Genomic DNA, 22,095 nt, shown 5'->3' on the forward strand with positions numbered 1-22,095 from the left:
TGAAACTGAGTCCTGGGTAGAGACCAGAAGAATTTGGAGGATCCAACTAAGAAAAATCTAGATTGCCATGAACAGTGTTAAGGTCCATTCTGGAGAGAGAATCAGAAGGAGAGGAGACATGTAGGAATCACCTGAATCTTCTTAGAAATTACTTGAATGGTTATGACCCGTGCAAGGCCATTCTGATGAGGTCTCAGGAGAAAATGAGACACAGGGTGTTAGAAACCGGTGGCTACGCTGTATCCTTGAAATACAAGGGCAGCAAACTTAATGGGATTGTGTCCATGTCCTGATACTTTGTGGAAGGACAATAAACTAGAATATCCGGCCGGAGAAATAGTTAAGCAGCCACGTGTTCAAGCTTGTGGTGGCTTATAGGACATGAGAGAAAGAAATGATTTAAAGATGAAATCAATTAAAGGGGAATTGAAATGGATCGACTTGGGAGACTTTTAGCCTGGCCATGGAGAGAACGAAACAGCATGTGAGGGGGACTCTGCTAAGGGTGTGGCCAGGGACCCTTGGCCAAAGAGATCAATCTGAACAGAAGGCAGCCAGGACACAGGAGAAAGCCCCTGAAGGCATGTTAGTGACCTTTGAGGCAAGCTAGGACCTTGAAGGTGGGGATTCCAAAGAGGTGCTACAGGGTCTTAGTAACCACTGGCCCGTGCCACCTCAGGACTTTGATTCCAGGGCATTGGTCCTCAGACACCTAGCTGTGGCATAAGTGAGCCCAGGTATGGCGGCCACAAGCTGTGGGTTTTGGTGGGGTGAACCAGCTCTGGATTTTCCTCTTCCACTAGACAGTTACACTCCCCATCATGTGGCCATCAAGCTGGGTGGAGGGAGAGGCCTTGGGGCAACAGTGTCAGGCAGGGGAGCCCAGGCTCCCAGCTCCTGTGTCACTTCTACTTATGATGGATGCTGCGGTGCTCACTTGACCATGAGATATGGTAAGTCTGATGGGACTCAGATCTTTGGGGGTGGGGGGTAGTTATGACTTCATTTCACTTGGGGTCCTCTGGTCAGATTGACACCAGGCCTAGAGCATGCCAGGAGTAGCTTTTCAAAAGGTTTGTACTTTTCCACATAAAATAGCCTTGTGACAGAACTTTAAGAGGCTGGGTTGCAAATCCCTCTTTGGGGCCTTCCTAAAACACTATAGGAGTTCTTTACTGATACCGGTACCTCTAAGACCATAGGGTCCTCTGGGTCCTATGGCCCAGGACCTCTGGCATTTCGGCCCTGCTCTGGACTGGCCCAAAGCTGGCCGCTCTTTCTGTCTCCTGGAGTGTGGTTTTTATTATTCCTGCCCGTGGATGATGCCTTCAGAACCTACAATCATTGTGCTTTCCTCTTTGAGTAGGGAGGTGGAACATGCCATTATTTATTCTTCATTTTGGATGTCTGGGCATATCCCAAACTGATAGAGCTCTTAAATTTTTTCCTGATGTACCAGGCCCTGACACTTCATGTGTGCATGGGTCTTGGCAAGGCCTCCCATGTACTAGCCACTCCTGGCTCATCCCTTCTGATTAGCATGTGTCATTGATATGGCAGATGAATTCAGTGTTTTTGCAGTCAATGTCAATGCCGACTTTTGGGGGACTATAATTAGGCAGAGGGCTGGAAAGTTAACATATTGCTGGGCAAAGACTATAAATGTATACTCTTATCTTTTCCAATAGAATACAAGCTGTTCTCAGATGAGGACAGCCAAATATCTTGTGCTCTGATCATAATGAGTGCAGGCCAGGATGCCACGTTTGGCCTAGCAGCTGTACTTTTGGCCATTTAGCTGTCTGCAGCAATTCACTATCCTTCTCCAGGTTCTGTCTGGTTTGAACAGGGGCCCAACTGGTCAATTCAGTGGTGATACCACAAGGACCCCACCCTTGTGTCCTTTATGCCTTAATGGGTAGCACCGATATCTGCCATCCCCTCAATAATTCAATAAAGTTTTCTATTTACTATCTCTACAGGGGTCAAGTGGTCGTTTCAGAGACTACTCCTTTGCCTCCTCTATTACAAAAGTCTCACCGTGCCATCCAGGGAGTCCGTGTGGGCATTATGACAACCATCAATATGTCAATTCCAATTACACACTAGGGAAATGACCACTGAGTGAATCCATGGCTCTAGGAGGCAGACCTGGGCCAGGACCACATTTAGCTCCTTCTGCCCCAGGGGCCATTACTTCTTGTATGTCCTTAGGGACCATCTTGTCAGTGTTTTTACACCACCTCCCATGGCCCTTGCCGGATATTGAATCCTGTGTCTCAGGAAAGCGTCCCCATATTGATAAACTCTCCAACATATCCCAACCTTATGTGCCCCATCTCCCACGGACTGAGCACCTTTAGAATCCAGTCCCCATGGTGCCTGGCTCCTTGCATGCGTGGGCTGCAGGTCCTGAAGCTCCTTTGAGCTATGGTTCCTTCCTCCCTTTATTAAGCCCAGCATCTGGCCAGCCCAGTTAGGTTGAGACTGAACCCCTAATTATTGTCCTGCTAGCCAGAGGAAAAGTGGGGCCAGATCCTAAAGGGGGTGTATATAGCATTTTGAAGGACAGAGATCTCTGCATTTCTGGGGAAAAAAGAACCTTAATCCTTAATAGAAAAGAATGGGACACTTCTGCAGACTCAGAAGAATCAAGGCAATTGGAAGACTTGTTTGGGGGCTTATCAACTCCTATGCCTCCTCCCCAATGTCAGAGTGCCATTCGTTCCCAAACAGAGCATGACCTTGGCACAGCAGATCTACTTAAGTGGAGAGTTTAACTTTCTTTAGAACTCAGCTGTTCGGAGGTCTCCTGCTGTCTCTGTCCTCCAACTGCAGGACATGAGAGCTTCCTTCTATGCTATCAAGGAGACCCTCTGGCTTTCACACTCAGCTCTTAATTACTCTCAGCCTTTTGTTATCATTTTTCCAAAGTGTTAGTTCAGCTTAGTAATAACCACCTAACGCCACTGATTCTGTTTTCTCTTGATATTTCCCCAATCCCTAATACACTGCCCCCACCATTGCATTTTCTTCCAGGGTAAACCTGCTAATCCAATGGTGAAAGTTTTGACAATTGCACTGCCTCCTTATGACAGGGGCTGCCTGTGTTCCACCTACCACTGTTGCCAGGCAATGGTGAGATGGGTGGTCAAACTTCCAGATCCCCAGTATCCATCTTCTCAGGCTGTTGCTGGTTGTGTTCACTGGGAGAAGAACTTGATAGATATCAACATGCAGGAGGCTTTTAGGAAGGGCTCTCAGGTTCCACATTTGTGGGATGGAGGGGAGGTGAGCAGGGCTGGGAAAAGGAAGAAGTTGGGCTGAATGTCGTATTAGTTTCCTATTGCTGCTGTAACAAATAAGCACACATGTGGTTTAAAACAACACAATTTTTTTTTCTTCACAGTTCTGGAGTCCCCAAGTCTGAAATGGATCGGCAAGGCTGTAATCCCGTCCTGGTACACTAGAGAAAAACCCATTTTCTAAACTTTTCCAGTTTCTAGAGGCTTCCTGTCCTTCTTAGATTCTTCTATCACCCTCACTTTTGCTTTCATTGTTCATTTTCTTTGACTCTGACCCTGGTGCCTCCCTTTTACAGGACCCTGCAATTGCATGCTGCCCATCTCAGCAACCCAGGAGGATGTCCTCAGCCCTAAGTCCTTAATCACATCTGAGAAGCCCCTTTTGCCAGAGAGGGCAACATAGTTGCGGTTTCTGAGGATGGAGATGTAGACTAATCTCTAGTCTACCATAGATGCAATCAATCCCCACCAAGGCTTCCGCTGAGCTCACATGCAGCCTGAAGCTGAGAGGCCCCTTCAGAATTATTGGGGTGAGAAAGCTGAAACTTTGTACCTGATGTCAATGAATCACGGGGTGTGGGTGTGACCTTGGGAAAGCAGCTGTTTTTAACCTGGCAATGCCTAGGAGGGCCAGTAGCACCCCAGGGCCCAGGGGGAGGAGTCCTTCCTTCACAAAGAAGTCTGGGTTGCACCTCCGTGGCCTCCACACAACCCTGTTTTGTAAAGTTAGCTTTTTCACTGCTGCGATCAACATACCTGACCAGAACAGCTTGGAGGAGGAAGAGTTTATTGAGGCTCATGGTTTCCGAGGTCTCAGTTCATACACTGGTGACTCTATTACTCTGGGCCCAACGTGAGGGAGCACATCTTGGGACAAGGGCCAGCAGAGGAAAGCTACTCAGTTCGTGGAGGGGTCAGGAAGCAGAGGGGATGGGAGGGGCTGCAGGGAGGATGAATCCTTCCAGGGCACACTTCCTCTCCCCAGTGACACACTTCCTTTATAGGCCATGTCCCTACCTGCCTACAGTTACCACCCAGTCAGTCCATTTAAACTAGGGTGGACTGATTAGATTATGGCCCACATAATCTGACCATTTCACTCCTGAATGTTCCTACATTATAGGATATTGGGGGGGGCACTTCATAATCAAATATAAGAGATCCTGTTTGCTCACCTGACTTTCACCCCAGGGCATTTGTACATTCTTCCCTTGTCTCCACTTGTCCTTCTGAACTTGGCTCAATCATCATTGCCTCCAGGAAGACTTCCCTGACTTCTCTGCAAGGCCATCTCCATCACAGCCTTTGTGAAGGTCATAATGCTACACTTTAGCAATATCTACTATGTGGGACTTATATAGTGGATGCCCAGATTGTATTTGTTGAACCAAAGAACTAAAGAGACTTTTGCTTTCTTTATAAGTGGCTACATCATATTTGGTAACCTGGGCCGAGCATATGCCATTCATTCATTTTTCCTACTGATGGAAATCCTACTGTTTCTTTATTATTTATTATTATTATTATTATTGTCATTGTTGTTGTTGTTGTTGTTGTGCTGGGGATTGAACCAGGGCCTTGTGCATGCAAGGCAAGCACTCTACCAGCTGAGCTACATCCCCAGTCCATCCTACTGTTTCTAATACTTTGTCAGTTCCCAGTGCTACAAGGAGCAGCATTGAATAGCTCTGTCCCCCAGCCTGCAAATTCTAGGACAGATCTGGAGACCTGGATCATCTGGGTGCAGGAGTCTCTCTGGGACTAGGACTAGGAATCGAGAAGAGGCTGGTTTCTCCCCAGGCAGCAGGGACCATAGCATGTCCCCTCCATTTCCGCCACGGGCACAGAAAGAGCAGAGGACATGGATCTGCAATAGGGATAGAGAAGGAGGAAAAGGCCCATGGAGGGAGCAGAGTGACCTGGGTAGAGAGAGCCCTGGTAGCACTCCAGGTCCCAGGCCTCAGGTTCCTGCCATCTAGCTGTGTATGCCCCATGTTGTAGACTTCTCCTGAAGGCCCTCTTCACCTGAAGTTGATGCCGCCAAGTTTGTAGTATTTGCTACCAAAAGGTACCAGCTATAACTGTTTCAGGTCATACCCGTAATTGTCTCAAGATGTGACTGTCACATTCCCTCCTTGGGAATTTATTGAGGTGTGTGTGTGTAGGAATGTGTGTGAGATCTGTGACAAACTTTTGATTTTATTTCAGAGGCTCTGAAAAGGTTATGTATTCTCTGTGGGCTGCAAAAGTTTTATTTATGCTAAACATACACACCGGCTTGAACCCACTCACTAGCCTTGGCCATGGGACCAGTAGGTCTCTGTGCCCACCTCTGTTTAGTTCACAGCAGGGGCGGGGGCATCAGACCAGTGTTCCTGCAGAGACAATGGAAGATCTAGTGACCACCAGGGTGGCAGAGGGCCATACCTCACTGTGGTCCTGGCCACTCTAAATAATGGACATATGTGGCTGCCTCTGTTATTGGCTGAATATTTGTGTCCCCCCCCCACCAAACATTGTCCTTTGTTGAAATCCTGACCCTCCAGACAATGGTATCTGGAGCTGGGTCCTTTGGGAATGATTTGGTCATGAACATGCAGCCCTCATGAATGTGATGAATGTCCTTTTAAAAGAGGGCCAAGGGAATCCTCTCTTTGCACCAATGTGAGGACACAGCAAGAAGAAGGCCTTTTATGAACCAGGAAACCAGTCCTCACCAGAGACATCAGATCTTCTGGCCCTTGATCTTGGACTCCAGAACTTGGAGATATAGTTTGTTGTTTAAGCCACGCAGTCTATGGGATTTTTGTTACAGCAGCTTAGATGAACTAAGATAGCCTCTCAGTTTTCATTTTCGATCCTTTTGGATATACACACTTGACTGTGTGACTCCCCTTCTCAAAGCCATTTGATGATTCCCCTTTGCTCTCCACACAAAGTCCCCTCTCCTTACCGTGGCCCACACAGTTACACTTGACCTGGTGTCAGTCCCCTGACCCCACATCCCTCCTTCCCTGCACATATGCTGCAGCCTTGGCTTGGGATTCCCACCATCTGTGTGCTCAATTCTGGGGCCATCACTGCAGGGTGGTCCTGATTCCTGTCCTGAACCCTGTGCTGTGATGTCACATTTTCTATCAGCCTTTGGGTATCCAGATGGGGTCTAGAAGGCCGAATTACTGCACTCCTCAGGCCAGGGACCCCAATCTCACCTTGAGCCCTGCCCCTTGGTCACACCCAGCACCCAGTTTCAGCCTCCCCGACTCCCTTAGGCCCGCAGCTCTGGCTGCAATTCCATGGAGAGTCAGCCTCTGAAAAATGATGGTGAGCCCTTGTCCCTGTGTCATTAATTCTCCTGTGACCCAGGCTTTTCCCCCAGGGTGGGCGCGGGGCCAGGGTGACAGATTGCACCTGCTTTGCTTCTTGAGGACTTTGGCCAGTGGGAAGTGTCGACAGCATTTCCCAAGCGAAATGCCACATGGAGATTAATGACCCCCGAGCTGTGGCTCTGGGTGCCGAGGCCCTGGGCTCCCCCACCGCCCTGCTCCGCCCAGCCCCTCCGAGGAGCTGAGCAGTGTGAGGGTTCTTCACTCAACCTTCACTCGGGTTCCCAGGATCTCCCAGAAATGGTTGTCTCAGCTTCACGCCTGAAACCTCAAACACAAATAATTTTCAATTTGCCTGGGAGTTTCAATCGCACAATCCAATGTTAAATAATAGATTAGATGCCTCGGGGAGAGAAACAGGATTTAAGAAGAAGAAATAAATAAAAGGAAAAGTAAAATTCAGCACATGGGTTTGGAGAAGAGGAATGCAGCTTCCCTTCCTGGCCTGGATTTGCTGGGCTGTGTCCCTTCCTACTGGGCTGGGACAGCAGGTCTCTGGGGCTGTGGGGCTAGCCATTCACACACCTGAGTCTCCCCAAGAGCAGGCTCCAGGCATGGGCAGCCCCGGGCCCAGATCTAGCTAGTGTGGCCCTATGTTTTCACTCCGTGCCCCACACCCCTGCCTTGGGTTCCATACCCCAAGGACAGGCCTGACTCATAGCCCTGGCAACCGCCACCTGCCCAGGCAGACAGACTGGCCCAGGCACTTGGGCAGAATTACAGAAAGTCACAAGCAACACTCAGATCGTTGCAGACAAGGAACCACAGGCTGGCACAGGGAGCAGGCAGGCAGCAGGCCCGATCTGATGGAGCCGGCTGCAGACACGGGTGGCTCCAACCCCAGAGGAAGGAGGAGGGTATGACTGTGGGATGTGGCCTGTCTACCATCCCCGGAATCAAGGTCATCTCCATCCGGTGACCTTTCCCTCTCCCCATCCTGGCCACCCCCCACACCTGTAGCCAGTCTGCCCTGTCGTCCCAGAAATGGCACCAACTCCTTGGTCACAGGCTTCCCACTCCCACCTTACCCTTCCCCAGACCCCTGGCTTCCTCTCTGCCTGTGGGTTTCCCTCCCTCAGGCCCCTCCTCCTCAGGACCATTTCTCTCTGGCTACCATTCTCTGTCCTCTCTTAGACATGCCTGGAAGGGCCAGCTCTGGCCACGCTGGTCATGCTGCATGTGAGTGGGCACAGCCTTGAGTGGGCCCTCCATGGTGCCTGGAGATCACCCTATTTTCCTGTAGAGCTTGTTTTCTCCTTGCTCCAGTGATCATCCAATTTATAAGCCACTGTCCCCAAAACTTCTGCCCTATTGGAGGACCAAAGAGAAAGCATACTAATGAGTAAGAATGTGGACACCCCAGCAAACATCTGGGCTTTGAATCCTGGAACTTTATCTTAATAGCTGTGCGCCCTAGAGCAAATTGTTTAACCTCTCTGTGTCTCAATTTCCTTATCTGTCAAAAATGGGGAGAATGTAATTGTACTCTACCCATCCTACAGAGCTGTCATGAGGATTCAAAAAGATAATGCATATATGAAACACTTAGAGCAATAGTAGCTGGTACACTGGTCAACATCGTAGCTATTTCTTATTGCTTCAGGAGCCGAGGCTGGAGAGTTCAGTGGCTCATGTTAAGATGACAGCATTGGAGAGGGAGAAGGAGCGCAGATTCAGGGCACCCTTGGGCAGGGCACCCTTGGGCAGGGCGAGAGGGAGGAAGGCAGGGTTGATACAGGTGTGACGGGCTGAGATGGGGAGGTGGGAGAGGTGAGGCTGGAGGAGGAAAAGGTGTGTGGCCCCCGTGGGACATCTGGGAGACAGAGAAGGGTATGTTTTGCTGGGAAGGAGAGGACAGAAATGGCCAACTGCTGGAAGGGGACTTGGGGCTGAGGTCTTTTTGTTTTCTAAGATGGGGCGATTGCAGGGAAAGCCTGAGGCATGCGGAGAGGGGAGGCGCAACCTGGGTGATATCTTTGAAGTAGAGGCAAAGGGATTGGGGTCCTGTGGGGGGTGGTGAGAAGAGAAAGCTCTGATAGGGGCCAGGAGATAGAGAACGGGATTCAGTGCAGAGTGTACACTTGACAAGACAGGGAACTTTCTGGTCCTTCCTGTTTATTTCAATACCGTAAGAGGTGGCGTGTGCCCTGTGTCCATGTGTGTCTGTCTATATGTGTGTCTATGTGCATCTGTGTCTGCATGTGTGTAAGGATGTGAATGTGTGTGTTGGTGTGCAATTGCTGTGTATGTGCTGGTGTGTGTCTGTGTCTGTGTGTGTCTCCATGTGTGTGTGCTTGCATGTGTGTGTCCTCACGAGGTCCAAGAAAGCCTGACATCCCTGTCCTGTAGAGTGGAGCCCATGCCCTTGCAAGTGATTGATGCCCCTACCCTAGGCCCATGTGATGGGTGAGAGACATTGGGGGTGTTGGGGAGTTTGGTATTAGGGCAGGTGGGACCCTGGAGCTGGCATATTGGAGAGTAACCTCTGGGGTCAGTCCAGAGAAAATGGGAGGCAGGGCCCAGCCGCCCCATGGTAGGGAGGCTGGGAGTGCCAGGTCCTTCAGGCCTGGGGGATGCACCATCCTCAGGAGCTGTGCACAATTGGAGTACTGCTGCCACCTCGTGGCCCAGCCAGGGATAACAAGGTAGCTGCTCAGCCGCACGGTCTTAGCCCCACCTGGTGGTCAAGGATGGTCACTGTGCCTGTGGGGACCACGCAGATGTTACAGGGGTGGGGGTGGGGGAGGGCTCATCCAGTCTGCAGGGGAAGTCCCAGCTCCAATTCCTGAGGCTGCGGTGCAGCTCTGGCCAAGCCTCTGGTGCCTCAGCCTCACATCTGTAAGGGGCGGTGTCGTGTGGTTGGACAGGGCCGCTGGATAGGTGAATCAGGCAATGCACGTGAGGGCACAGCACAATACCCACTTGGCGCGGTCGTGAGCTCCTGGTTCGGGCCAGCACATCAGACAATGTGGCAAGGCCACCTAAGCCCAAGATTGGGAATGACTCACTGCTGACCTCTGTCCCTTGACCTAGTCTTTAAGACTTTTAGCCTGCTCTATTCCTCACTTCCTCAAGCCAGCCCAAGAGCCAGGGGGGGACAGGTCCATCTGTTCCCAAGTGACCTCAGCCCAGACCCCTGGCTTCCCTCTGCTTCCACCTCACAGAGGAGCCCCTTGTGCAAAGGGTCCCTCTGGGCAGTGGGAGGAGCCGGGAGCAGCACTGGCCTCTCGACAAATCTGAGCCAGGAGCAGGAGCTGGCCCCTTCCAGTACCGTAGCCAGGACTCACAATGTCCTCGCCCCACACCTGGGGGATGGGGCTCCCCAGGGGATCATCCAGAGCACTGTTTAATTCCCACCCAGGATGCATGGGGTCCCCAGGGATGGGGGCAGTATCTGAGCCCAGACCACACTGCCCCCAGCTCCCTGGAGAGGAAAGGGTGGAGATGAGGGCAGGGACAGGAGGTGGCCTTCAGTCCTCAGGGCCGGGTTCACATCCCCCAGTGAGGCAGCTCACCCCTGAGGATCAAACTGGCAAACAGCCCTGCTGAGAGTGGGGGACAGTGCCGGAGGACTGCCCCTCTGTCCACTGCCTGCCTGACCCTGCCCTGGGCCCCTTGGACAGGACTGTAGGGACCACCAAGCCACATGGAGAGGGCAGGGAGGCCTGTCTCAGAGGCCAGAGCTGCCTGACTCATACCTGTCTACAGTCTGGGCCTTGAGTCTTATCTCCCCAGGAGACTCAAGGCCCTGGGGCTCTCTGGCCCCAGGAAGGACCCTCGGCTGGGGATGTCTGTTTTCTTCACCTCTCAAAGAGCAAGGCTCACATCCGGGAGGTTTCAGCCAGCCAAGGCCAAAGGCCCAATGGGAATTTCACTGGGGGCTGTTCCAAAGAAGCCCCAACTGGGAGTTGACAGTTATTCTCACAAATCAATGGGCCTACTTGACCTCTGGGAGCTGCCTGTGGCCCCTTCTTGGGGACATGGTCAAATGGTGCCCTCCAGACTATACCCAAGAAGTGGTGAGCAAATGGGTCAGGGTCAGGAAGGGTGAAGGAGACGGTCTCAGAGAGGGACCCAGAGTCCACAGTCACATCCCCATCACAAACAGGCTTATACATGTGCATGCCCACCTTCCTCCAGACACAAATACCTCCCCCGCACACACATACACACAGGCAGGCACACTGACCCCTGTGCTCACACCCACCTACTCCCACAGCACCGGACCAGACACCTTGTAAGACACACACACAGAGACACATGCGTCCCTGTGTTGGGGTTGAATCCACCTTCCCTAATCCCTATGAAGCTTGGGGTGGGGTTGGCTCTGGAACTGGATCCAGCACCACTTCAGTGAATTCCAGGTGGAGCCTCAGGGCTGGGCCTCTGGCCTCCAGTAAGAGGTCACGCTAGAGGCCAATAAGTGGTCATTATGGTCATTGTCTGGATCCTGTGCCTGCTGTCGTTACCACTGGGAAAGAAAGCCCCTTTGAAAAATGAGTTGTGTGTGTCCATCCATCCAGACTTGGGTGTCTCTGAGAGGTGACCCAATGAGGATGTCTTATCCTGCCCCCAACACACACACACACACACACAGTGGGGGTGAGGGTGGCCCAGGGCAATCCTGATTGTCTCTAAGCAGCAGCATGGGGTAAAGCTGCCTGCAGGCTATCCCAGCTGGGCCTCCAGGTGTCCCCTTGCTGAGCAGATGACATGTGACACTCTGCCTCAGGCTTCACCAAATGCATCCATGACCAGAGACCCTCTTCCTGCATCATGAATTCAGTCCCACTCCGAGCCCCACAGCCCAGGGGCAGCTGTCTCGGGGTCACTGTCAGCCGGGGCCCTCCCTGCCTCCTCTCATATGGCCCTGACCAGGTGTGGGCCCGCCTCTGTCTTTCTGAGCCCCTTGGCATCTGCCTTCCTGCCTTCCCTGAGTCCTGAGCCCCTCAAGCCTGAACCACAGTCTCTTCCCTGCCCCTCTGCTCCAATTGCAGCTGGAGCCAGAGAGGAGGCGCACCCCTGCTTGGGCTCCTGGGTGAACATGGACCTGAGGAGGGAGGCAGGAGGTAGCCTCAGCTCCAGGCTCTGCCCGTGCAAGGTTTCAGAGCCCATGGGAGAGGCGGGAAGGGAGAAGCCAGGGCGTGCCTGGCTGGAATCCAGCCCCGCCCACGGCATCCATCTCTGTCTCCTCCCAGGGTCTGGCTGCAGCTCTACTGGCCAGTGGGAACAGACTGAGAGCCATCTCCTGGAAGGGACGGCAAAGACGCCCACAGAGCCATTCAGAAGGGCAGGCAGAGGCTCCTGGCAGACGCAGGCTGACAGCGAGACCTCCATAGGCAGGCAGCACTTCCCTCCGATGACAAAATCCAAACACAGTGCAGTCACACCCACACTCTAAGCCCCAACAAACACTCCCTCGGAGACCTTTCCAGCATCACCCTGGCTTCTGGTAATCTCAGAACCATTTCTGGTGTGAAATGTGTGCGTTGGAAGTAGTTTCTTCCATAGCTTCTCCCGCTTTCCCCCTAGAACTGCTTCAACCAGGCACCGAAAATCCCAGCAGCCCTAAGGTGGTCTTGTCAGGTGACCAAGTGTCATGGTCAGAGTTGGGGGTCTGCAGGTGAAAACCCTAGGCCAACCCCCCGCCTAGCCCCGAGGTTCAGAGGCTGGGGTAGCATCCCTCCCCACCTGCAGAACCACACCCAGTGCCCCATGGGCCCCAGGGGTAGGTAGCCCTAATCGGCAGCTGACAGAGGCCTGCCACTGCTCTGGCAGTCCTCAGAGGGCCCATTGGAAGATGCAGTGACAAGGGCCTCTGTGGTGACAGGCCTATCTCCTCCCATCTGGGATACTCCTGCCTCAGGCTCCCCTGTACCAGGGCTGCAGCTGCTTGGCTCAGGCCGTCCTAAGGAGGCAGAGAGAACTCCAGAAGGCAAGGGGGAAGGTCCACGTGTTCCCACACCACCACGCACAGGAGACACCGCTGCTCTGAAAACCATGTGCTTTATTCCCCCACACCCACCCCCTTCATAGAAAAGCTGCAAACCATGTGGTTTGTACAAGGCAATGGCTAAGGGACTGCAGGAAGTCCCTTACCGCTGGGGCCCTCATCCTCTGGGCCTCAGACTTCCCTGGTCATCGGGACTCTTGACTGAGTCCATGGGGCCTCTCCCTCAGGCAAGAAGTTAGGAAGTGGGTATGGGACAAGGGCCAGGGTCCCCATCCAAGGCCTTGAGCCTCTCTTCTCCACGGGCCTGCTGCCTCCGAGAGACTCAGCCCCTCCCATTCTCGGAGCCCTGGTGCTGTGAGTAGGTCTCAGCTCCCGGATGAGGGACCACGGAGAGTGGGATGCCCCAGGTCCTGCGAGTGGGTGGGACAGGCCCCGCCCCTGGCCAGCCGGCCCCGCCCCTCAGTACAGGTCTGCAAAGGGCTTGGAGTAGTTGAACATCAGGTAGTCCATGTAGTAGAAGTCGTAGGTGCGCTGCCGCTGCAGGGCCGACAGCTGGGCGAAGTACTGGTGCGTGATCCTGGCGGTCGTCCGCGCCTCCTGGGAGTGCCGGTCTTTGAACCGCGGAAAAGTCAGGTTGCGTGGAGCGTGGATGAGGCTCAGGAAGAAGTTGGCATCGTCCTCCATGCTCTCAAACTTGCCCACGAAGTCATAGTCGATGAGGCAGGGGCTGCACAGCCGGCTGACGTGGTCCCAGTGGATGTCCATGCCCACAGGTCGGTGCACGTCTAGCAGGTACTGGACGAACTCGGGGAACCGAACACCAGAGCCAGTCCGCAGGGCCTCCCGCGAGGCGTTGGCCCGGTACCGGGCCAGGATGGCCTTGCCAAAGACAGGGTGATAGTAGCTGTTGGGGTGCTCAAACTTGTCTCGGAAAGCTGAGACCAGCCTCTCAAAGGGCTCACGGACAAAGAGCATCTTGGTGTAGGTGCTGAGGCGGTGCAGGATGCCCTGGCGGTCGAAGGTGTCCAGCCGCTTGAGGGCGCTGCCGTAGTGGACCGTGTTGTGCTGAATGTCCGCGGTGGATGAGGCCAACCCGGCCAGCACCATGAGCACCCGCTTCCAGTTGGAGCAACCCGCCTTGGGCACCTCGCAGTAGAGCACACGGTGGCGGTCCTCCACGAAGATGCGCGACACGTGGCGAGGTGTGACGGCTCTGCGGCTGCTGCTCGCCCGGTACTTGGCACACGCCTCCTGCATCACCCGCTTGCGCTCCTGCTGGCTCCGGTGCAGGCCGACCCAATGGCTGTCCAGCGCCTGGGTCCCCAATCGAATAAAGGTCTCTGATGAGCTGTTGGCTGGGATGGCCACCGCGGCTGGCATTTTTTTGATAAGCAGACGGCGGCGGCGCTGTGGGAGTCGCAGTCGGGCTCCCATCTTGGGGTGCGGTTGAGGCTGGTCAGGCACCCTCACGTTGAGGTCCCTTGGGGTCCGGCTGGACAAGTCCCGGATGACCTTCTCTGTGGATGTCTTCAAGTCACCATCCCGGGAACTGCCCGGTGGGTGTGCCTGAGACAAAAAGAGAAATAGTTACCAGGTGGACAGGAGGAAAGCTGAGCACAAAGGTCATACAAACCATGCCCTCCTCGCAGCAGCGGTTTCTGCCCCTTTGTGGTTAGAGGTATTCTCAGGTGAGGAAGAGGGAGACAGGCTGATACTGCAGGTGTCCTGATCCCACACCCAGCTGCCCACAGTAGGGTAGTACGTGAGGTGCAGGTGTCATATCCACCACTAGATGGCGCCGTCCCCCCATAAACCTCCACCTGACCACAGCGGGCTGTGGAAGTTGATGGCCTGAAGGAGGTGGCTCGGATTTACTGGGTCTATTAGCATCGTCCAAAGGAGCCATCTAACAGGACAGGGAAATTCATGAACCCAGGGCCCAGGGCTTTGTTCCCAAGGCTCCTGGAAAGGACTAGACACATTTTTCTTTCCAAGAATGGATTTTATATTGGCTCCTAAAAATTGTTTCCCTGCTCTCCCCAACTTTCTCCAGGGTGTGTATGCTGCGATTGATCTGACTCTCAGAACTTACGTTATGGGGCTGCTGTGGTCTGATGTTGAACTTAATTCCTAAAAAGCAAGCAGAGGAGAGGGCAGTATTAGCAGCAGAAGTACCTCATGGTTCCCGGGACCGGTTTACAGTCTGTTGTCCGTGGATGCCCAGGCTGGAGGGAGCTTGGAGTGGGCTTGGTTCAGTGCTAGACTCTCTTCACCCTTCACCCATACAGAAAATAGGGGTGCAGAAAAGACATGGTCCCTCCCATTGGCTCCCAGCTGATGCTAACTTACCTGCATCTCACCTCCTGATAGGACCTAGAAGGAGTGGATAGGGAGCTGCCCAGGTGTGCCCACAAACCTGCCCAGTGGAATTCAGGGATCTCACAGACCACCTTTCACCCCACCCCACCCCACCCTGTTATTTAGTCACAGGAAAAGGACTGTTCATAACCTTCTGTCCATCTCTCTGCACACCTGTCAGCCATGTCCTGGTCCTAGTTGATGTGGATTCTCTGTAATTGGAATATGACATATTTTCACTCACATCTGGCCCATACCGGGCTTTGGGATGGAACACACTCTTTCTCCTCCTGCTCCAAGAAGTTCTCTGACCTTGGAATTCACTTTGTGATTTTGATCTTCTCAGCTGTGTCAGACTACCATGGAAAGACACCATATCCGGCTCATCTCCAAAGGCCTTCCTGGAGCCCAGGCGTAGAGTAACTGCCTAGCAAGCACTAACTGATGACTTGGGTAAGATGGAGAGAGGTTTGCACGTCACTGACCAAGCACCAGAATGTCCCCTCTGCTCACCAGGGAGACCCTTCACCCGGGCTGAGCCAGAACAGTCCAGGTTGACAAACTCTAGTGTGGGGAACCTCTGGCCAGAGAGAGGATTCTGCTTAGTGCCATGTTTGGTCTGTTTGGGGTGAAGATATTGGAAGCATAGAATTCCCTTTGGGGGATCCCATGCAGCACTCTGGGTCACCTTTCTAATCCCTGCCTAGCTACTGGGGTGTCAGGGGTTCTGTCCTCTCCTGTGCCATGTGGGTGGACATTTGTGCCCTGAGGCTTTGCCAAAAGGCATAGTCACAATCAGAAGTTGCCATCCCTTAAGCAAGCAGAGAGATGGAACTTCTGGAAAGCTCTGTGCCTGGTCACACCTAACCAAGTGTCCAATGGCGGGAGCCCAGCTAGCAAGGGGGGCATTTAGGTCTTCCCTGACCTGGAGATTTCCCCACAGGGTCCAGTATTAGATCCTCCCAGCACTATAACCTTGACCTCATCAGTCTGAGGCTGTGCCCACACACCTTCATGTATTAGCAAGCAAGTGTCTGTGTGTGGAGGAGGGGGAGACCACAAAAGCCACTATGGGTCAAAAAACCCTAAAATTCTCTGAGCTTTCTGGAACCTTCACCTAGTCCCAAGAGAGGTGGGAACAAAGGCAGAATTTGAGCATCTTCTCTGTCTTCTACTGATCCCCTTTAGGTGGGGAACAGGGGAATGTCTTTCCCAGGGCAAAGGGCAGTGTTTGCCATCTTCTTGGCCATTCCCTGCATGTGTGTGTGTGTGTGCATGTGAGTGTGGAACTGGTGTGAGTGGTGGTGCCTGGCCTGAGGACAGCCTTTTAGATTTAACGCCCCTGGGTGGCCCCGTCAGCCGAGGAGCCTATTTCCCTCCCCACCTGCCGCCCCCCTCTTCCTCATCCATTTCTGCAGCTGTCCCCAGCTTGAGCATCAGAGCTTGTTTCTCCCCCAGTGTGTGGGGGTTCTCTCCTGCAGCCAACGATGACAGATCTCTTCACCAGAAGGGACCCGCCGCAGCCGCTCGGTTTTCCTCTACACCATCGGGTTTCCTTAATTATTTTCTTCTGGTGACGGCAGCTGGGTCTGTTAAATCACCGCTCCTCCTCGGAGTCTCAGATATGGGAATTTACTCTGCTTGTCACCGCTGTCAACTTGTCAAGGTGTGATGGCGCTTATTTATATTCCTTTTCTGGAGCAAATGAGTCATGCTAGATTTGGCCAAGAGTGGGCCTGAGGAGCCACTTCCAGAGACAGCCTGCCAGTCAGTGAAGCCGGATGGGGATGTCTTTATCAAGGTCGCAGCCCCCATGGCTGTGGGTCCTGTCTGTGTAGGCTGGTCGGAAGGGCGTCTCCTGGACCGCCGGACTCTGAGTCTAAGGTTGGCCCACTCTGAGGCTGGCATGTGCTGGGGGGAAAAGTTCCTGCTAGACAGAGCTCAGGGCTAGGTGAGACTCCCGACCCGTTGGCCACATCAGCCTACAAAGCCAGAGCCGATCTTAGGTGGCGCCTGTGAGTGTGCCCTAAGCTGTATGCCCACCTCCCATTCTGGGCAGGCCAAACCCAGGGACCCTGGTGCCTTGAGTCTGGGGTCTGTGCCTGTTCTGCTGCATTTCAGAACCCTGGACAGCTCTGTGGAAAGCCTGGGAAGGGTGGTTGGTGCCCTGCTGCCCTAAAGCCTCCCTGAGGACTGATGCCAGCGCTATGGGAAACTTAGGTGGACAAAAGGCAGCACTTCCTCCTCCAGTCAATCACCGCCAGTCCCTCCCAAGCCCCTAAATGAACACAATCTAGATTTTAATCATTCCCCCCAAAAAACAGTGAGCTTGTGAGCACCAACACAAGCTCAGCCTCCTCTTCTGCCCAACCCCACCTGAGAGACAGGAGAACTCCAAGGTCCACCACGGATCTACTCCACTCTCAGGTTCTGGGTTACCTGTCCACATAATGTTAAATATCTGTAAGGGAGCTCCATCTCCCTGCACACCAAGAAACAAACAACCACTTTTCCTTCCCGGACAGATGACATTTGCAGCGTGGCTGAAACTCAGGCGATAGGTTAACAGTGAGCATCGGTGAGAATAAACTAAGCGTGAGTTATGGGCACTGCCAACTGTGCGCTCCACGCTGTGAACTCTTCATCGGCTGAGGGTTTTCTTCTCCAGGCCAAAGCTTCTTGGTTACCTGCTAAAGCGAGGTGAGGGCTGGCGGTGACGGGCAGCCTGGGCCTGGGGCAGAGCTGGGAGGGGCTTCGCCTGCACGTGGGCTGGTGGAGAGAGGGGTACCTTGCCTGCTCCTCTCCAGAGACATTGAAAGACCTGCTAATTACCACAAAAAAGCCCCAATCCCTGATGTGCAGGGTCACTATGGGTGGCAGCAGGGTCCAGCCTTTCGGTCAGATTGCGTAGACACACCACACCAACTGGGGTGACAGGGAACCAAGGGCTAGAAGTGCCTCATGCACGTTCAACCTCCCTCTGCGCCAGGTGGGTCCCATTTGAGAATGGGGACAGTTGCTCTCTACTTGCTCAAATCCCAAACTCATGCCCTGATGGGCGGTGGTGAAAGGGTCCTGCCACTCTGAGCACTGTGGTCCGGGCAAAGCTGTCCTGAAGCTGTCAATCTTTGAGAGGGACAGAGAGAACTTCAGGGGCCAGAAAGAAATGTAGAGGTGTGGAGTGGGTGCCAGTCCCAGGTGCCCGCCTGTGCGGAGTCTGGCTCATGATTTCTGAATCTCTTGGAGTTTCCTGGTTAAGCTGTTTCTCTGGCCACTTTCCATGTCCTGAATCTGGTGGCTGAGCCTGCGTGGCAGGCTGCCGCACATCCATCTGCACTGTGCATTATACGTCCACTCATATTGACCCACAGGCCAGGGAACTTCCAGGCCTTTCTGCTGCTCTCCTTGGCTCAGGCTGGCTCCAGGCCAGGGGAGACCCTGGAGGCGAGGCCCCAACTGCAGCTTGGTTCCCTACATGTGCATGATCCTGGGTCCAAGCCTGGCCCCGACCCAGATCCCCTGGCAGTCGCAGGGCAGGGGCAGAATGCTGGTGCCTGAGCCGGGGAGGGTGTTGGCATCTGCTCTGCCGCTACCGATTCCCAATTAGAAGGCTCCTGCGACTCACACAGCAGTGAGGAGCCATGGGGCGCCCACCCCAGGTGCAAGATGCTGGCAGCAGAAAAGGCAGCCAGGTGGGTGTGCTTGTCCTCCTCCAGATCTGGGGAGAAACCCCCGAGGGAACCACCAGGTCCCACTTACAGGAAATGGGGACCGTTTCGGAATGAGGGATGTATTGACTAGGGTTCTGCAGAAAAACAGAACCAAGGGGAGAGAATGTGGGTGGAGAGGAGAGGGAGAGGAGAGGAGAGGAGAGGGAGAAGAGAGGAGGGGAGGGGAGAGGAGAGGAGAGGGGAGGGGAGGGGAGGGAAGGGGAGGAGAGGAGAGGAGAGACCTGCTGGGTACCTCACAACAGTCCTAGTCCTTGATGTCAGAGCCCACAAAGGGTGACATCTGGCCAGATCACTGGTTCCCGTGCTTGTGGATGGCAGACTGAAATGTGCAGGGCAGGCCAGCAGACTGAGATGGAGTGAAAAGCTGTTGCTATAGTTCAAGTTCCAAGGCAGTTTGGAGGCAGAATTCTTTCTTCCTCGGGGAACCTCAATCTTTTCTTTTCCCCCCCTTCAGGACTTCAACTGATTGGGTGAGGCCCACCCACACTATGGAGGGCTCTCCGCTGTCCTCATAGATCACTGATTTACATTGTAATCACGTTTAAAGATACTTTTATGAGAATACTTAGACCAAACAGCTGTGTCTCGTGGCTCAGCCACACATACAATTGTGGATCACAGAAGGTGTCTCCCTTTGCTGAGGCTAAAGTAACAAAGTATCATAAATCAGGCAACTCAAATAAAAAAGTATTCTGTCACATTCTCCTTCTGAAGGCTAGGAGTCGGGGGTGTTGGAAGGGCCATGCTCCTTCTGAAGCCTCTAGAAGAGGATCCTTCCCCCTCCTGCAGCTTCTGTGGCCAGGGGTTCCTTGGCTCTAAGTTCCGTTTCTGCTGCTGCCCCTCCATGCCTCTTCTCGTGTTTGCCTCCTCCCCTCTTCTCACCAGTTACCCCAATATAAGGCCACACTGATGACCTCATCATCACTTGACTCCATGGTGCAAAGACCTTGTAAGACCCATGGTACCGGAACTGGAGGTTGGGACTTCAGCATCACTGTGGTTGTGGGGAGGGACACCATTTAACCCAGAACAGGGGGTGATGTGATTTCAGGGGACTTTAGAGAGTTCTGAGGGCAGGGCAGGAACAGCCTGGAGAAGGTGCAGAACGAGTTCCCCTTCTGGGTTGGGTCTCTGGATCAGTAATGATGGATTCTGTCAGTGCCCAGTGACCTTTGGGGATGGGCCACACTTATCTATGTCATTCTGATGGTGCCTGGCCGGTGGCGGGGGCTCACTAAATACCTCTGGCAAGGCCGATGCTGTCCAGATTGACAGCAGGTGCTGGGGGTGGGTGGGTGTTGGGCCTCCCCCTGCAGAAGCTGAGGCTGGGATTCCAGTGGAGTCACCCACCCCTGGCAGCCTGGGAAGGGCCTGTGTGTGTGGGTGGCAGGTGCCAGCCTGGGTGGCCAGATGCAGACAAGAGCAGCCCGAGCTGAGGGATCTGTCTACCCCCACCCCTGGCTGGGTGCCTACGAAGCCCTGGCTCCCCTGGACCTTGGACACCCCTGGCTGGCTGCCTTTTGATGCCCTCTGTGGCATGCCAGGCTGGGGGCCTGCTCCCGGGGTGGGCCTTCTCTTGTAGATGCCCTTCCTTTGGCTATTTTTCCCACCAACCCAGGCCTTGCCATTTTGAGATCTCCGCTGGTCCAGGGGTGAGGGGCGAACTGACCCCATGGGCCTTCAACTGCCTCACAGTGAACAGCTACCTTCCTCTGAGCAAGTTGCTAATGTATGCAGATGAGATGCAAAACTGAAGATCAATACACTCAGCAATTAGAGGGCAGCCTGGACTCCAGGCACAGAATATGGGAGGAAGAGGCTTCACTAAAGGGCCTTCAATTCTCTCTTGTGTTCACAGGAAAATGCAGCTTATTAAATTCTCTGCTAGGTTCCCAGGGTACAGCCGAGAGACTGGCATCTGTCACAGTCATGCCCACCCTGGCTGCCCTGGACACAGGTACCGCTGGGATCCTTGTAAATGAGGTTCCAGGAAGCAGGACTGCCTTGGACACAGGTGTCAGCTGACCTGGATCCTGAAGGTGGCTTTGTGGTCAACGTGTGAACCTTCAGGCCAGACATCTCAGGCCAGTGCATGGTTGCCCCTGTAACAGCCTCTACCCGGGGGCCTCAAATCTTGGCCTTTTTGGTGGACTTCTTCCAATTGCTCTGTGACAACTCTACTTAGTTATAGTGGCCTTTCTACTATTTTTTTGCTATAACTGAATACCTAAGACTAGGAAATTTTGTAAGGAATAGAAGCTTATTTGGCTCACAGTTCTGGAGGCTGGAAAATCCAAGAATGTCACTGACATGGGTGAGGCCCTCTCTGCTGTGTGTGTCAGCATGGTGGATGGCATCCCATGGTGAGAGGGAAAGATCTTGAAATTCAGGTCTCTTCTTCTTAAAAGCTACTCATCCTGTGAAGGGACTGCAACCTCATGACCTCCTCTAACCCCAAGTATCTCCCCAAACCCCTTCCTCCAAATATCACAAACGTATGGATTTGGGGAGTACGTTTCCAACACATGGATTTTGGAGGGACACTGTGAACCCTGAGCAGGACCATACAGTGGTTCCCAAGCTCTGCTTCAGATCAGGGCTGCTTCTTTTTTTATTTGGAGAATCTACACCGAGTCACAGCTTTAACGAGCAGTCAGTATATCAGAGAGACAGTGAGCCAGAGAGGGACAGAGAGAAAAAACACTCCTGTGGGACCTTGAACTCACTCTTCAACCTCACTCGGTTTGTTTCCTCATCTGTAAAATGGGCTAAAATATCCGTCTTGCAAGTTCAAGGACAAGTCAATGAAATGAGGCACAGCAACGGGCACCACTGTCCCTGGAAGGAAGCTGCCCATTTCTGGTGTTCTGATGCCCTGGTTCCCTCTGAAGCAGCTGAGTTTCCCTGAGCCCAGCTCCCCCATCCAGTGCAAAGACTCTGGTATGCATCTGCGGGGGAAGGAATCAGGAATATTCCTGTCTCAGGCTGATGGGCAGCTGATGGCTCTGACGGTTACTTGTTTTGTTTAGTGATTCCATTCCCTCGCCTCTGTGATTAGGATCTGCGATTCAACTGGGTAGTTCCCTGTCATCTCAGCCCTGGCTGTGAATTCCCTTGGAGCTGTCAAAGAGTCGAGCATTGGAGCCTCCTGTCAGTCAACCAGCCAGCGGGTTAGCCGGTCTGCGAACCCAACAGCTGTCTCACCCGCCCCATACCCACCCACCTGCTCATCACTTGGTGGAGGGAGGGGAGTCCTGAGCATGTCCATGTGTAGCATGGACCCCTGTAGACAGGGAGGGGTCCACAGCTGCTGTTTCAAGGTGCTTCTGTCCACGTTCAGGGTACGCATAGCCCTAGCGCAC

At 53.5% G+C, this 22,095-nt stretch overlaps 1 protein-coding gene across 1 annotated transcript in view; it reads right to left on the bottom strand.

Annotated features, from left to right (window-relative positions):
* Positions 1-12,722: 12,722 nt before the first annotated feature.
* Positions 12,723-22,095, bottom strand: part of Chst8 (carbohydrate sulfotransferase 8) — a 116,938-nt gene continuing 107,565 nt past the window's right edge. The window contains exons 3-4 of the mRNA XM_027941182.2: positions 14,737-14,774; positions 12,723-14,210 (exon numbers count right to left, since the gene is read on the bottom strand). Of these exons, the coding sequence (XP_027796983.1) occupies positions 13,104-14,210; positions 14,737-14,774 (1,145 nt within the window). The 3' untranslated portion in view covers positions 12,723-13,103. The remainder of the gene's footprint in view (positions 14,211-14,736; positions 14,775-22,095) is intronic.

Source organism: Marmota flaviventris, chromosome 18 (genome assembly GCF_047511675.1).
Source record: "Marmota flaviventris isolate mMarFla1 chromosome 18, mMarFla1.hap1, whole genome shotgun sequence".
In the NCBI taxonomy this organism is placed as follows: domain Eukaryota; kingdom Metazoa; phylum Chordata; class Mammalia; order Rodentia; family Sciuridae; genus Marmota; species Marmota flaviventris.